The sequence below is a fragment of the Chelon labrosus genome, assembly GCF_963514085.1.
Source record: "Chelon labrosus genome assembly, chromosome: 22".
NCBI lineage: Eukaryota > Metazoa > Chordata > Actinopteri > Mugiliformes > Mugilidae > Chelon > Chelon labrosus.
In genome coordinates this window covers 8,540,505-8,555,877 of record NC_140355.1, presented here as the reverse complement: position 1 = coordinate 8,555,877, position 15,373 = coordinate 8,540,505, and the positions used below count along the sequence as shown (strand labels likewise).

Below are 15,373 nucleotides of genomic sequence, written 5' to 3'. Positions count from 1 at the left end.
CTTTCAGTTGGGGCCTGATTGTACTTCTACCTTACACGAGGTCGCACATGCCTGCAGGACGGAAGAAGAAAACTGCAAGTGAGATAACATAGACGTTAACAAACTATTTTAAATCCCTGCCTTTTCACGTGTTTTATGAAGACAAAAATGCATTCCGCGTGTTGGTTAGATAGCTCTCAAAGATATATGCATTTTGGTGAGAACCACTGACTGTAAACCTGTATCTGTCTTCCAGGGGCACAGCTGACCACTTCTTCCTTCACCCCTATTCCTTTGTCTCACTGTGCTGCCTCCTCTTCCTCCCCAAGACCATGGAGGAGGTCGCCAAGGACTCAGACACCCTACTGGCCCCGCCGCCTCTGTTGGAGCGGCGGGTTCGCCAGCGACAGCCAGCAGTTTCAGTCCTCAAATCCAAGCTGAAGCAAGGTGTGAGTTGCTCTGTGCCCAGAGTCCGATCCACCCTGACAGGATTCTTCCCTGTGGTGCGCTGGCTGCCAAAATACAAGCTCAGAGAGTACATCTGGGGTGATGTGATGTCTGGGATGATTGTGGGTATCATCTTGGTGCCTCAGGCCATCGCCTACTGCCTACTGGCCGGAGTGGAACCCATCTATGGCTTATACACCTCATTTTATGCTAACATCATCTACTTCCTCATGGGGACTTCCAGACATGTGTCCGTGGGGATCTTCAGCCTCATGAGCCTCATGGTTGGACAGGTAATGTGCCACGAAGTCAAGACAAGCTAGGATCATACTTTGGTCTTTAATGATATGTTAGAGGACATTATTATGAAAAATCCATAATTTATGGATGTTGTGAAAGTATAATTGGAAGGAAGTTATAATTTAGAAGCACATTTCTTGAAATAGTAAATATGATCAATATTATCAGAGCTAAATGGGTAATAATTAATTATTACAGTTTAAATAATCACATATTGTGACAAAATAACGTATTGCTTGACCTACTTGATGACTTGATACCAGCGATGAAAGTTTTTTGCACTGATGAATTAAGATTTGTTGCCGGTGTTGTTCTGCTTGCCTGCAGGTGGTGGATAGGGAAGTGTTCCTGGCAGGTTTTGACCTCAATGAGGATTCCACGCCATCTAGTCATGATCTCTTCAATGGTACACTTGGAACAAACTTCTCTGATGGTAAAGTCCACAGTGTGGAGCTAATGGGTATGGAGTGCAGCAAGGAGTGCTATGCCATCAGCATCGCAGCTGCCATTACATTCCTGGCTGGCGTCTACCAGGTAAATATAAAGTCATATTTTGACTTGACTGCATCAAAGCCGCAAGATGTCAAAAGTTAGGTACGGGAAATTGTGCGGTTTAAGACAACACAGTCACTTGAGGCACATGTGCTTGTTAACAATTATTCAAATTCACAGATTCTCATGTGTTAACCCTAACCCTAAGTCCCAGGCATAGATGGAGGTCTGGATGCAGAACCTAGAGTATGTCTGTTAGTGCAGGATTTTAGTTGTCCAACAGCCTGCTAATGTAATTTCCTTTCACCTTCCTTCTCTTCGGCCTTGTTAAATAGCATTAGTTTTATTTGCTTCAGTTACATATTTCACTGAGTTAATTTTTCAATAGATCCTTTTCACAAACCTGCCACAGTATGTTAAACACCTACAGTCACCGAAATAAAGAAGAAAGTCTACTTTTTAGGTCTTTTACTTTTTTAGGTCTTCTACTTTTCATCCCCACCAACCTTGTGTTTCTCCCCTCACCAGATTATGATGGCAGTGTTGAGGCTCGGTTTCGTCTCTGTGTACCTTTCCGCTCCCATGCTCGACGGCTTTGCTGCCGGAGCGTCTTTCACCATCCTAACCGTGCAGGCTAAATACCTGCTGGGCTTGAAGATTCCTCGTCACCAGGGCTACGGCACAGTGGTCGTTACCTGGATCAACATCTTCGCCAACATTCACAAGACAAATCTGTGTGACCTCATCACTAGTGCCATCTGTATCTCAATTTTAGGTCCGTCATTAGCTCACTTCACATATAATTACCTCAATTCCCGAAGGTATTTCATTAACACTTTATAACATACTTTTTTTAATATATATATATATATTTTAATTATAGTGGCTGGGAAAGAGCTCCAGGATCGTTACAAGGATCGTCTAAAGATCCCTCTGCCAACTGAACTGGTAGTTGTGGCAGGAGCTACGCTGGCCAGCCATTTTGGGGAGCTGAACAGCCGTTATGGCACCAGTGTTTCGGGTCACATTCCCACAGGATTCATCCCTCCCCAGGTGCCCAGCTTCAGTCTAATGCCACGGATAGCGATGGATGCCGTTCCTCTGGCAGTCATTAGGTAATATACAACAAATTAAACTGCACCAAACTTGGCACCAATATGTGTTTCTTATCTGGGTTATTACAGACGGTAAGTAGTAGCCAAATTTGTTTCTGACTGAGACGATTGCCCTCACAAAGAAACCTGATTACCCTCACAAAGAAACCTGATTACCCTCACAAAGAAACCTGATTACACCTACTTGCCAAAATTGACATAACTAGGGAAATTACCAACCCAATTGTATGCATTCTGCAAAAAAACATAGCTTGAACTCTGAAACCGGTAATGATTTAGACGTGAAGAATCTGCCGCCAACCAAAGTAATTACAACGCGATCAGTGTTCACATCATGTTCTGTGGTGTCCTTCATTCACCCATTCACCAAACTGTCTTTGTGTCTTGTAGTTTTGCCTTCACTGTGTCTCTGTCCGAGATGTTTGCCAAGAAAAATGGTTACACCGTCCGTCCCAACCAGGAGATGCTGGCCATCGGCCTCTGTAACATCATCCCCTCCTTCTTCCACTGTTTCACCACCAGTGCCGCATTGGCAAAAACCATGGTGAAGGATTCAACTGGCTGCCAGACCCAGGTGAATTTCTGGCTTTTGAAAATGACCAAACCAGCAGAAGCTGTGTTATTACAAATCTTGTTGTTTCCAGCTAGCGGATCTACACTTGAAGAACGTTGTCACGGGATTTATTTGCTTAACAAGGATGACTTAGATGGTGAATTGGTAGGTGATAGTAAATGAGGTGCCCTAGAAATTGTGCCTCTGCTATGTGTGCCCTATCAAATAAACCATATGGAAATAAACTCAGCATAACCAAATACTGGTTTTATATTGTTGTTGGCAAAGCCTAGTTTTCCCATGAGAGCAAATAGTTTCTAGGAACCTTATTGAAGTCTATCTTCAAGAAATGTGTAGAGCCTCAGTATTCAAGCAGCAAAGCATACGGTATTTTGAGCTGTCGATAACTGTAACTATAAAATCCTTGTCTTCTCCACATCTCTCCAGGTATCGAGTCTGATCAGTGCTCTGGTCGTCCTTCTTGTCCTCCTCTTCTTTGCACCTTTCTTCTACGCACTCCAGAAGTGTGTTCTTGCTTGTATCATCATTGTCAGCCTTCGAGGGGCTCTGAGGAAGTTCAAGGACATTCCAGCTAAGTGGCGTGAAAACCGGATTGACACCATCGTCTGGCTGGTCGCCATGTCAGCCACGGCTCTGATAAGTGTGGAGCTAGGCCTCCTTGTCGGAATCATCTTTTCCCTGAGCTGCATCATCTTTAAGACCCAAAACCCAAAGGTGAGTAAATGCTTGCTATGAATGGTTTTTGAAAGTTGATAGAATTGAATTAAAGTGTATCAACCTGTTTAGCTAAATGTTATTGAGGTTATTCCATAACCTCAAAAATCTGATGTTTGATTCCAGGTCTCTCTCCTGGGCCGAGTCAATGACACTGACTTTTATGAGGACTTGGGAGAGTACAAGAACCTCACGCCTCCACCCAGGGTTCAAATATTCCGCTTCCAAGCTCCTCTGTACTATGCCAACAAGGACTCTTTCCTCAAATCCCTCTACAAAGCTGTCGGAGTTGAACCTTTCTTGGAGATGACTAAGAGGAGGAAGGCAGAGAAGAAGGCCAAGGAGATGTACACAAAGCAGGCCAAGGGAAATGGGGAGACAAACAACGGGGACGTCGCCGTAGGACTTGTCCAAAGAGAACTGGAGTTCCACACAATAGTTTTAGACTGCTCTGCCATTCCTTTCATAGACTCAGCAGGGATGACCGCTTTCAAAGGGCTCATCAAGGAATACAACGATATTGGCGTGAGCATCCTCCTCGCCTGCTGTAACACATCACTCATTGATACTCTGCAGAAAGGCCAGTTCTTTGGAAAGAATGACAAAGACATGAGCAGCCTTCTGTTTTACACAGTTCACTCTGCAGTTCTTCATGCAAACAGTGTAAATGCAGCGGTAGGGAGCATGTCAGAAGACTCGGTTGTGTAGATCAACGATAATAGAGAAAATATTGTCGTTTTCTGCATTTCTCTTTCTCCTTTCCTTTGAGTGCCTACAAGGATTTCAGGAAGTAACAACTGCATTAGGGAGATAGGCGAAGATGCCTGCTGGATAACTTTGTCCATGAAAACAGAGGTACTAAAAGCACTGAATTAGGAGGAGTATCCTGTTCAGGAAGTTTTGTGTCCTTATATACCCGGAAAACTTGATCTTCTAAGTACGCCTTCTCTTTAACTGTTTCCTAAGATCTAAAGAGCTGGACTCAATATGAAATTCAGTAAACCAGATTTAAGCAAAGGGAAGTCAGAAACCATGCTCACAGATCATCCAGTATTACAATAGCTGACAAAGCTTCAGTGTTAAAAGTGAAAAAATGCAACATTTTCATGTATGACAAAAAGTTATAAAGGCACGTTTTCCAATTTTACAGACTGTATATGCCCATTTACTTATATTTGTTATATTTTTAGTTTCTACTTTTTCAAATTAAGATGTAAAACGAGGAAAATTAGTAAAGATTCACTGTACAGTAAACGTCTGGCTATACATTTCCTTCATCTGTTATGCCAGCGGCGGTCACTCTCTCACGAAGTCCCCGCCCACTCCCTTCTGTTCGGTGCAGCCGGAAAGCAAATCAAACACATCCATGGCGTCAGTGGCTTATTTTTAGTCGCTGAATCTAAAGGTTGGAAATCACCCCTTTAAGACAATGCTTTGGTACAGTTGGCCAGGAAGCGAGTCTGAAGGCCCTAGAGCATTAGTGATATCAGAGCATGAGGTAAATTAATGTCCAGTAGTTGCTGATTAATATGTGTGTTTCCATTTAACGCAACAGTCCCACTGTAGCAAAGTGCTGTTTACTGCAGTTTACTTCAATTCAAAGTCCGCAATGGCTTTCAACTAGGAATCTAGAGTCCAGACTATCAGTCATATATCCTTAAGTGCCAACCTTAGGCCTAAAATAATTTCTAGAGGCCTAGTTAAACTCTGACTTAAAGAAGACGCTCTTGTGCACGGTGGGAACACAAGCTTTAAATTTGTATATTTTTTTTACACTGTCCTCTGATCAGCCAAAAGGAACAGTGGAAAAATGTCCGGATTTACACAAGTCTGAGATATTTCCTCCGATGCTAAAAGAAAGAAAAACGTCTGTCTGTGCTTTTACCGAACAAACTGATGGCAGGCGGGGGTTTGCCATTTTGGTCAATTGTTTCACTGCCGTCTTTTTGCTAAATCAAATATTTTGTGACTAGCAAAAAGAGACCACAATCTTGTATGTTTTTTTAAACCAGTGTTTTTCTTTATGTCTTTGTCCTGTTGACTGAGAATTAAGAATTTTGAGACAGCTAGTAAACGTACTAACTTTACATGCGTGACATAAATCTGTTTGTCCATATAATGAGAAATGATTGTAAATTTTAAAATTATTATTTTGTATTTTCCTACATTTATTTTGTCATCTAACATTGCCATCTATTAATTTATGGTGAATTGTGATAGTGATTATATTTTTAGGGGAAGTCTCTTGACTTTCTTTTTATTTTTTTTTAGTGTTGACATTCAACATCCGCAAACACTGGTTTAATGTTCAATACTTGAATTGAACTAATAACTTTTTAGTGATTATAACTGCAACTGATAGCTTATTTTTAGATAACAGATAAAACAGCTATATAGAAATGTGAAAGTGCCTCTTGTAGTGACCAAATAGCATACTGAACAGCCTCCCTCAGCATTTTCTCATTGTTTTTTTGGATTATCTGCAAAATATATAAATAATATACAATTGTTCATTTGCAGTGACATTAACATTGGTGCTTTACAACAATTAATATGACAGAAAACACACAAAAATGTAATGTAATTGGAGCTTATTGTTTCAGAGAAGCAAAGATTAGATTTATACAGTATGTGTAGTGCAAAAGATATTGACAGTTTTTGCTGATTAGACGCTTCTCTACACAAATATCCATTAGCCAATGAGGTAACACACTCAAGGCTGTTATTTGCGAACATAATTACTGTACTTTTAAATGCTGACATTGTGTCTTGTTGCATGGTGAAGGTCATTCTGAATGTCAGTGGCCCTTCCAGCAACGCAAAGTCAAGCACATGCTTACAAACAGTTCATGTAATTATCTATAGCACAGTTACTCATGCGGGTATGTCTGAGTGTCCCATCTTTTACTTATTAATTGTGAACGCGTTGCGAGCTGTCTGCCTGCACATACGTAGTCAATGATTGAATAGGTATACGTGCCATATAATCTATGACCCATCACTGAAAGATATAAAACTGAGGTGCTTATTGAAACTAGTATCAGTATATTCAAAATAAACTTGGCACAGCTTAACATAACATTTACACAGCTATTGAAGGAATGTGGATTTAATGCTTGTTGTTTTCTTTGTTTAAAGCCTTTATGCTAAGCTAGGCGAAGCTAATCAGTTTGTGGCTCCAGCTGCAAGTTATCGGTCAGTTGTGCAAAATATTACAGGAGTTGTGAACAAGTCATAAAAATGTGACCCCAACTGCACAATGATTTTTGTAGGAATTCAGAAAGGTTGGAAACCTCTTGTTTAGGAGCGCTGCGATATATTACCCATCGAGTAAACTCTTCATTGTTGCATGACAATTTTTTTCTGCGTATGTCTTGTCTTTTCTGTTCCCTCCTGTCTGCTTTGGCCTTCCCCGATCCTGCAAAAGGTGCACCTGAGGCCACTTACTCAAGGAAGATAACATAAAACTAAGAGAGAGGAGTCATCCACTTACCAGTGGGTCATTCTGCAGCATTCAGACTATGTGCTGGCTTAAGTAGAAAAGTTCTTTTTGAAGGAGGGTGTTTAATTATTACCTTTATTTGGAGAGAAGGCATCTTCTTTTTTTTGTTTTGTTGTACCTTTTGTTTTGTAGCTGACCTTATTAATGTAACTGTAGGCTTGTTTGAAACCTGAATCCGTTTCTCCTGGTTCTTTCTCTCCATTAACTTTTTGCTTGCTCAACACATCACTTAGCCAACTGACGCAGGTACAAGTAACTGAAAACTGTACTTAAGTATACTGCCTAAAGTAAATGTGCTGAGCAATTCCCAGCACAGTTTTCTTCTACGTAGTGTAAGTATGAACCAACTAACTGTGTTATGTGAGGCATGTGATGACCTCTTACCAGCTGAGACATCAGGGGGCCCCTGTATTTAACAAGCACGTAATCATTTAATTGCTGAAGGCAATCACACTGGACAGATACACCCCACCCAGAAGAACAACCCAGAGCCAACAATGTAGAAAACAACTGATAACTGAAAAAGTAACATTTTTGAATCTACATTTTTCTCCCAACTGTAAGTAGAATATGTTTGCATCAATGCTGCCCTCTAGTGTTCAATAATTTGACTAGCAGAAAAACACTCACCACGCAGCTTCTACAGCCAACAAAATGTGATTACCATGGTAATTATGGACGACTCATTCTGCCTCCAAGGTGTCTGACCTCTCTCCTGATCTTCTCTTGCTTTTACTAAAATTCAAACCAAGAAAAGTTAACACAAGCGCAAACAGCACCACCCCGTTTCCCAGCATTCTTTATTCATTCAAAAGGTTTAAAAATATATTTTCACAGAGGCACTGAAATAAGTATCATACATCTCATTAGTCAGTGCCAGTGTTTTACACACAAATGATATTCAGTGAAAGGACAAACAAACTCACAGGATAAAACAATCACCCACAAAATGAGCAAGCAAAGTTTACGGTAAAATAAAGTCACTTTTTTTAGCACCTGTATAGTGCATGTTCCAGCGCCGCTGCAGTCGGCAGCAGTAAGTGCTCTCTGACTGCATCCAGTCTTTGTTCAAAATAAATTGTAACACATATAAAAAGAAATACATACTGGCCTCACGGTGTAACAGTTTGATCATTTTGTTCTGCATGATTTTGCTTCCTGGCCAACGGATTGTAACAGTAAGAATACAGTACACAGATATACAAATAAGGCAAACGAAGGATGACTGAAATTATGCACGAATAAACACAAAACCAAAACATTAAAATAGGAACCCTTAAAAACTGTGATTTTACCTTTAAAGTACACAAAATTCCCTTGACCTCCATTCTTTTAGAGCACATAATACTGAAACACCAAAGGCATGCCAGAAGAGGTAAATGAGAAAATATGCTTTTGATTTTCAGTTAATTCTACACAGTATAAACCCAGTATTGTTGTTATGCCCTGTTTGGAAACCTGAGGCAGTTTAGCATGTGTCTACTGGCCAGAACTGCAATATGTAAGTAGATATCCTCTTAATTTTATGGGGTGGACACAATGCTTTTCTTGTGGACCCAAAAAAAGGAAACCCAAAACGATGCAGCCTCATAGAGACACACTACAATAAACAGTATATTCCCAACATCTTAATGATGACAAGTACAGCAAACGAGATGATAATTTAAGCATTGAGATTAACTCCATTTCATAGTTTATCGATGTTTGCACATGCGGCGACTCGGTGAAAAAACGCGAGAGACAGAGGAGAGTTGACGGGCGCGCCGTAAGATCGCATTTATGTTTCAATGTGCAGCAATTTCAGATGATAAATATGAACTCGGTGAGCAAACTCTTCCAGACTGACATGACGGCAGTGATTTTAAATAATCCTACCTGGTTCTCTGGGTACTGCAAAGAGTTATCAGAGTATTTTCCATTAATGCCATATTATGTGTTCTAATATATTTAAAAAAAAAAAAAAACCCCGACACATTAAAACAAAAAACAATGTACCCTAGATATTGCTGCTGGATCATTGACTGGCATACCTGAGGCACTGAGATTGGTTTATACCAAAGATAGGCCCGTTCAGCGTCCGAATGTTGAAGTTCCAGTTTGATTTGTATTCCCACTTTTTATCAAGACATTTCATACGGTTGAATTATTGTAGGAATTAAGAGAAAAGTGTCACACAGTCTACTGATTTTTTTTTTGATTCTGTACAAAAAACGCAACCATGATATAGCATATAAATCACCTAAGAACATCGAAGTTTGTTTCTACAAATAAATAAAAATTACCGCGTCATGCATTACTCTAATTGTCGAATCTCAGTTCAGAATCCGCATAGACTGTTACTCACAATCCCTTCTGTTTTCTGACTACTATCCAACATCCCAAAGTACAAACAGGCATAGCTTGTGGTCGATTGTGGCAACATATCAAGTGAAAGTCAACTCATGTTCATCGGTCAGATTTACATTTTAGAAATCAGTAGTCGGAATCATTGCGTAGTTAGTGTTTGACAAGGTAAGGCTGTCAATGCGGTGCTTCTAGTTGGATATTAGTTGTGTGATGAGTTTCACTTAGCTGCCTTTGTTCAATGATGGACAGGGCTGGCTGTGCCTGAAGTGCATTATGAGCAGAGCGGACTGATGCCACCAGTATAACATCATCACCACCAGTATGTGCCATAGCTGGTGGCTGGCACCTACATAGTTCATCTGGCCTAGATGAGAAGAGGGAGAATGGATGTAAATACAGTATATATGATCATTCTCATACTGAAAAAGCAAAAACGGAAGTAAGTTTCAGGAGGAACTGTAGGCCCTGAAGGTAGAGCCACACCAAAGCAGCAACAAAGAACTACTTGCACTTGAACGCACCACAAAGAATACAGCCAACAGCTAGCTGGCACGTACGTTTGGAAACTCAGGGAAACTGGAAGAGCTAAAATTAGCCGGGATGCTAGGAAACTAAGCCAAGCTACAAACAGTGATGGCTCGTTCTACCGCTTATTCGTTCTAGATGATCACGTTGTAGTGAAAATGTTTGTGTATTTGAATACTCAGTTTAGCTTGTTGTGTCAAAGCCCTAAGGGAAATATGTTATTAAAAGGTTGAGGTTGAAAGTTCATTCATTGAAAAATGGATATTCAACATGTCCAGTAACATAACACCTCAATCTCTTAATGAACATCATTTGACCTCCAGTGCAGCAACTACCTTGAAGCCTAGTCAAGTCAGAAAGTGTTGTCAAATTAGATTTTTTAAAACTACAATATATTCATGAAATGTAATTTATTTGTAGAGATATTGAGCTATTGAAAATTAAAGAATCTGACATAAAAATGTTACCAAATCACTCGTCAATCACTCGTTCTGATATCAAGAAAGAAAATCTAGTTTAAAATTGGGTAAAGCTTCACATACAATGACCTCTAGTGGTGGTTTTTCACCCAGCAGTTGGGTTAAAACTAATCCACAGGAACGCAGAGCAGTGGACTATGGGCCAAAAAAGTTAGATGTATTAAACTTTGAACTGCACCCAAGAGAATGACAGAACAACAGCACAGTGTCTCATTACACTGCAGCTTTAGGCTTGTACACAGTGAGGGAAAAAAAGCAGAACTCACCAGGGAAATAGCGTTCAGGAATTTTGGTGGCGTAGAACAGGAAGGCAGATCCAGCAATCAGGTACATTACTATCACACGAGGCAGGAACAGCTGCACATAACAGCAGCAGCCAGGAGAAGAAAGGCTTGTGAGCTTCAGTATTTCAGGTTTAAAATATCAGTGACTGATAAAACTGCAAAATGGTAAATTACTGCGTTTTCTCACTTGTACAACATCACAGTTGAATCCTCCATTCAGCCAGATCCAGTGGCAGGCAGGGATCACACTGATGCCCGCCACACAGCAGAAGATTGTTATCCGTATCCGTCGCCAGTCGTTGCTAAGGTAACGAGGGTGGACCTGAGCACAGAAGACAGCCAGGATCAGCGACAGCACTGTCAGCAGGTAGACCTGTCGCCAGAACTGCAAGAGAGAGGAACAGATGTTAGACGCAGTAAAATCTGAGACAGAGAAGCTGTTCCTTAATTAATTTAATATTGTAAAAGGATCTGGTAATTGCCTGAGTATTTTAATACAGCACATACATTGTCCAACAAATACTTTCACACTCTTAAAGAGTCAACCAGCTGCTACTGAATGTTTGCACTTACAGCATTACAGTAGAAAGCGTAGAAGATTCCAGGCACATAACAGCCCAGGATGCCAACAGAAATGCCTGCATAGTCCAACGACAGCCAGCGACGGGAAGTCTTCTCTGATCGGTGGCATGCGAACAGGTGATACCCCACCGAACACAGCATACAAACCTGGAATGAAAGAACAAGGTTGAGTTACAAGCTTGGAGATGATGTGCAAGCGAACTTTTAGTATTCCACAACATCAGACATTAATTTAGTTGTGTTTAGAGCATTTTTAAAGATGCTGTTTTTAATAAGTAAGAAGGTAAAGTACAACATCTTCATATGAGTGTCATATAAGAACTTACCTCTAAATTGAATTTGCAAATACCTACAACATGCACGTATACAATGAAAGGTTTTAAGTGTCGGATGGGAGAGATTCACACTGACTGGTTATTTATTATACGAACAGGACTTGAGCCATTATCAACTGCTACTCAACCTACAACACATATAATACACAGCTAACATTTATCATCTGCCGATAGGAAATCATGACTATATCAGCTCTGGGTGATGCCATGCCTTCACAACAGTCATACCTACACACAACTTACACACCTGAGTATGTAAAGCCGATTGCACCCGTGGCAGGAAAACTGCATGCATCCATTTGTTGAACCAAACAAATACAGGAAACAGTGAATATTATTATTAGTCCTACAGTATATTTCCCTTGTTAATATCTCGGAACACAGCGCTGCTCTGTGAGAGTCTCACAGCGTCCACTGGAGCTACCGATTGTCTTAAATGAACAAACCATGACGATATGAACTTTCATTTTCAGACTGAGTCACTCGGCTTGGTTCCTCTTTTGTCATGTTTTTCTGTTGAATAAATTCAGTGCTCTCAATAAAGTTGTGCAAAAAAGTGTTATAACGTATCTCCGATGCTCCACAACATGTAAACGGTTCCGATTGGTTTGATTTTTAGTGTTTTGTGCCATGGAGACACACTTATCACATTGTTTTATTTAGCGTCCGTGTAAACTGTGAAGTTAGAACCTTATTTTAGTTGGGTTAAAGAAAAGAGACGCTGTTTTAGAAACAGCATCCCGACACAATTTTACAGTCAAATAACTTTTACCTGGAAGCAGAACAGTCCTATAGCGTAGATGACGTAGTCCTCTCGGTTTGCTTTAGAGGCCGGCAGCACTGACGAGAGATCGTTGACTCCCAGAAAGAAGAAAAGCAGGAAACCCAGAAGGTGGCTCCAGATATTCACCGTCTCATTGGACAGAATAAAAATACTGCAACAGAAAAAGGAAAGAAAGATAGCTTTACGTTCTATCTGTAATCTGTAGAATACTTGCCTGACTTATAATAAAAATGTAGGATTACTGAAGGATATTTAAAGTTTATATTTCCAGCATGGCTCCCACCTCTTCAGGCAGAGTGTGGAGGGCAGGTGGGCCCTGTAGCCGTCTGTGATGTAGGGGTTTTCTTTGAGGAAGTGGGGGATTTGTTCGTAGGTGTACAGTCGTATCCTCTGGGGTATCAGCACCGGCCAGTGCTGGTAACTGCCCATCTCCATGTAGTGGGCAGTTTTCAGCAACTTCTTGGGCATCTTCAGCAGCATCTTGTTCTGGGCTCGTCTGGCACAGGGCAAGCTGGGGGCGTTAAGGCTGCATTTGGAGACAAGTAAACCACACTGAGACAATGCCACGTTCAGTCTATCTCAGACCAGTATTCACAGTGTAGTATGGTGATATTTCTTTACTAATACATAAATATATATTCAAGAACATAAGTCAGTGCTAACATGCAATGCTAACGACAGGGGCTAGTGTTAAACTGTGTTTACAAGTGAGCAAATTTAAGCTGGAAACTACTATATTTCTGTTTATCACCTCGTTTATCTTCTCAAAAGCTTTTACCACTGAGCACATGGCTCTCTGCACCTCTTCCACTTTGTAACAACGTTTTTAACGTAACAAAAAACCACACAGTGGCATCTTCCACCAGCACGTCAAACCGGTTTGTTATTGTCGAGCCACGTTAGCTAGCGTCAAAGCTAACCTGGACAGCTAAACAGATGTGAAACAGGGTTACAAAGCTCACCATTAGTCGCACTCTGGCTGTCTACTTCCTTGTTCAGGTAATTCGGACATATTCTGACCCCTATCAAAATAACGTCGGCGTTAAAAGTCACATTTTAGTAAATTCATGTCAGCTAGCTCCTGCCCAACGTCAGTTAACACATCTTCCTCTTTTGATGTTGATGACAAAAAAAAAATAACAATGAAACGACACGTTACTGCCACCAATTGGTGACTGTCCAGAACTGCACTTGTAGCCCTTTAGTACATTTCTTAACAAGACTCTGTTGCTTTTTCCCAATAAAATATCCTAATTTTAAAAACAAAATCTGACGAGAAAACTACCAGACCCATGCTCCCTCTCTCTCTCTAAGCATTACATGTCCAATAGTATATATTAATTTATTGGTTTGGTAGGCTGTACCCAGTATATATCTCAAGCTTTTGGCGACAGACAGTTTAATTACAATGCAGTACTGACGCTAAATCTGTGACCACAGCTTAAATATGTTTATCTTTAGTTTTGATGGATGGATTGTTTGTGGCCACGCTCTATTAAAACTTCATTAGTATCGTAAGCTGTGAGGAAACCCACACTAGTTTGGCTCCAGTGGAGGCAACCCTGTGGCTCCTGCGTTCTGCTATAGTCAGCCCCTTTAGCCCGGAGGAGACAAGTCCAGTCATTCCTCTTGAAATACAGACATGCACCTATCTGCACCTCTGACAGGCAAATTCTCCAGTTTATTAACATTTAGCATCATCTTACATTACACTACATCTTACTTTCCTGTTATGGCAGATTAACTCTGTTACACTAAATCATGCATTTGATTATTTTGTGCACAGTGTTACAGTGAATATATGTAAATATATAAAACTAATGTGTACCTGGTGGTCTTGGACTTTATTTTTTGTTGGAATCAGCTGACTGGAGTGAATATGCAACAAGAGTTTCTGTCTTGTGGTCCAACCTCACCCACAACTAAAACACAGATGACATAATCTTTAACAGCCATCCATGAAATAAGGGCACAAGATCAAACAGCAGAGATGCTCTTCGCTGACACAGTGACTCTGGTATGTTATGATTTGAACTGATTGCTGTCGTGACCTCATCCTTAAAAGTTGAAATTGAACCAACTGGGGAGCAAGTGAGGGTGTTACATCCCTGCAGTCAGCACAATGAAATGTATAATTACAGCATCGTGCCACAAAAGAACATCAGTTATTATTACAACATCTCACACTGATGATGTGAAACAGATGAAAACATCGTCCGTGTACGTCTCTTGACAAAGGAATAGGCTCACTTTTAGTGTTTGGGTGGTTACGTGTTCATGCGAAGCAGCAAATGTCTCTGACATACCAAGAGTGTTTTCTTAGCTTACTCAATTCTACTTCCCATCTGCAATAGATTTTCAAGAACATGATATATTTGTTTGTATAGAGTTCAAGGTATTTATGAGTTTGTGAGACACGTATTGTAAGAAGCCATGGCTGGGTTGATCACTTACAGAGGGGCAACGTTTTGTCAAATCTCAATTAAACCTGATTAAAATGTCCTCACTTAATGGATGGAATTCATTCATTCACGTCTGCTGACAGAAACATCTCACACAGTTCATTTTCAGATATATTCCATAATATTTTTATTTAAAATGAGCAAATACTGCAGATGAAATTCAAATCTGACACATGCAGAAAAAGCTAACAGGAGAAGGACATTTCCATACATACCTATACTTAATAAAGTAGTAAAACATTAAGTTAAGTTAAATACTAACAATAAAAGATCATATTATGTAGCAATAATTATAGCAAGTGATTTGAACCATCACTGTAGAGTTAATTTCGTCCCCTCACTATTTAATCAGCCAACTGCCCAGATCAGGCCGGGTATTTGTAAAGCGTCTTGAGACGATTTGTATTGTTATTGACGCTATATAAATAAAATTGAATTGAATTGAACAAAAGA

General features: G+C 40.3%; 2 protein-coding genes across 2 annotated transcripts; one reads left to right on the top strand and one right to left on the bottom strand.

Annotated features, from left to right (window-relative positions):
* The first annotated feature begins 296 nt into the window (after positions 1 to 296).
* slc26a1 (solute carrier family 26 member 1) lies at positions 297 to 4,722 on the top strand. The gene is made up of 7 exons (XM_084572478.1): positions 297 to 719; positions 1,054 to 1,260; positions 1,747 to 1,993; positions 2,102 to 2,333; positions 2,724 to 2,907; positions 3,334 to 3,621; positions 3,748 to 4,722. Exons 1-7 carry the CDS (start codon positions 312 to 314, stop codon positions 4,327 to 4,329), a joined length of 2,148 nt encoding a protein of 715 aa, XP_084428604.1. The 5' UTR covers positions 297 to 311; the 3' UTR covers positions 4,330 to 4,722.
* A 3,189-nt stretch (positions 4,723 to 7,911) lies between these two features.
* LOC311507721 (progestin and adipoQ receptor family member 3-like) lies at positions 7,912 to 14,252 on the bottom strand. The gene is made up of 7 exons (XM_084572178.1): positions 13,421 to 14,252; positions 12,742 to 12,984; positions 12,447 to 12,609; positions 11,331 to 11,486; positions 10,945 to 11,142; positions 10,740 to 10,830; positions 7,912 to 9,833 (listed from the first exon to the last, which is right to left on the bottom strand). Exons 2-7 carry the CDS (start codon positions 12,936 to 12,938, stop codon positions 9,691 to 9,693), a joined length of 948 nt encoding a protein of 315 aa, XP_084428304.1. The 5' UTR covers positions 12,939 to 12,984; positions 13,421 to 14,252; the 3' UTR covers positions 7,912 to 9,690.
* Between the last annotated feature and the right edge of the window lie 1,121 nt (positions 14,253 to 15,373).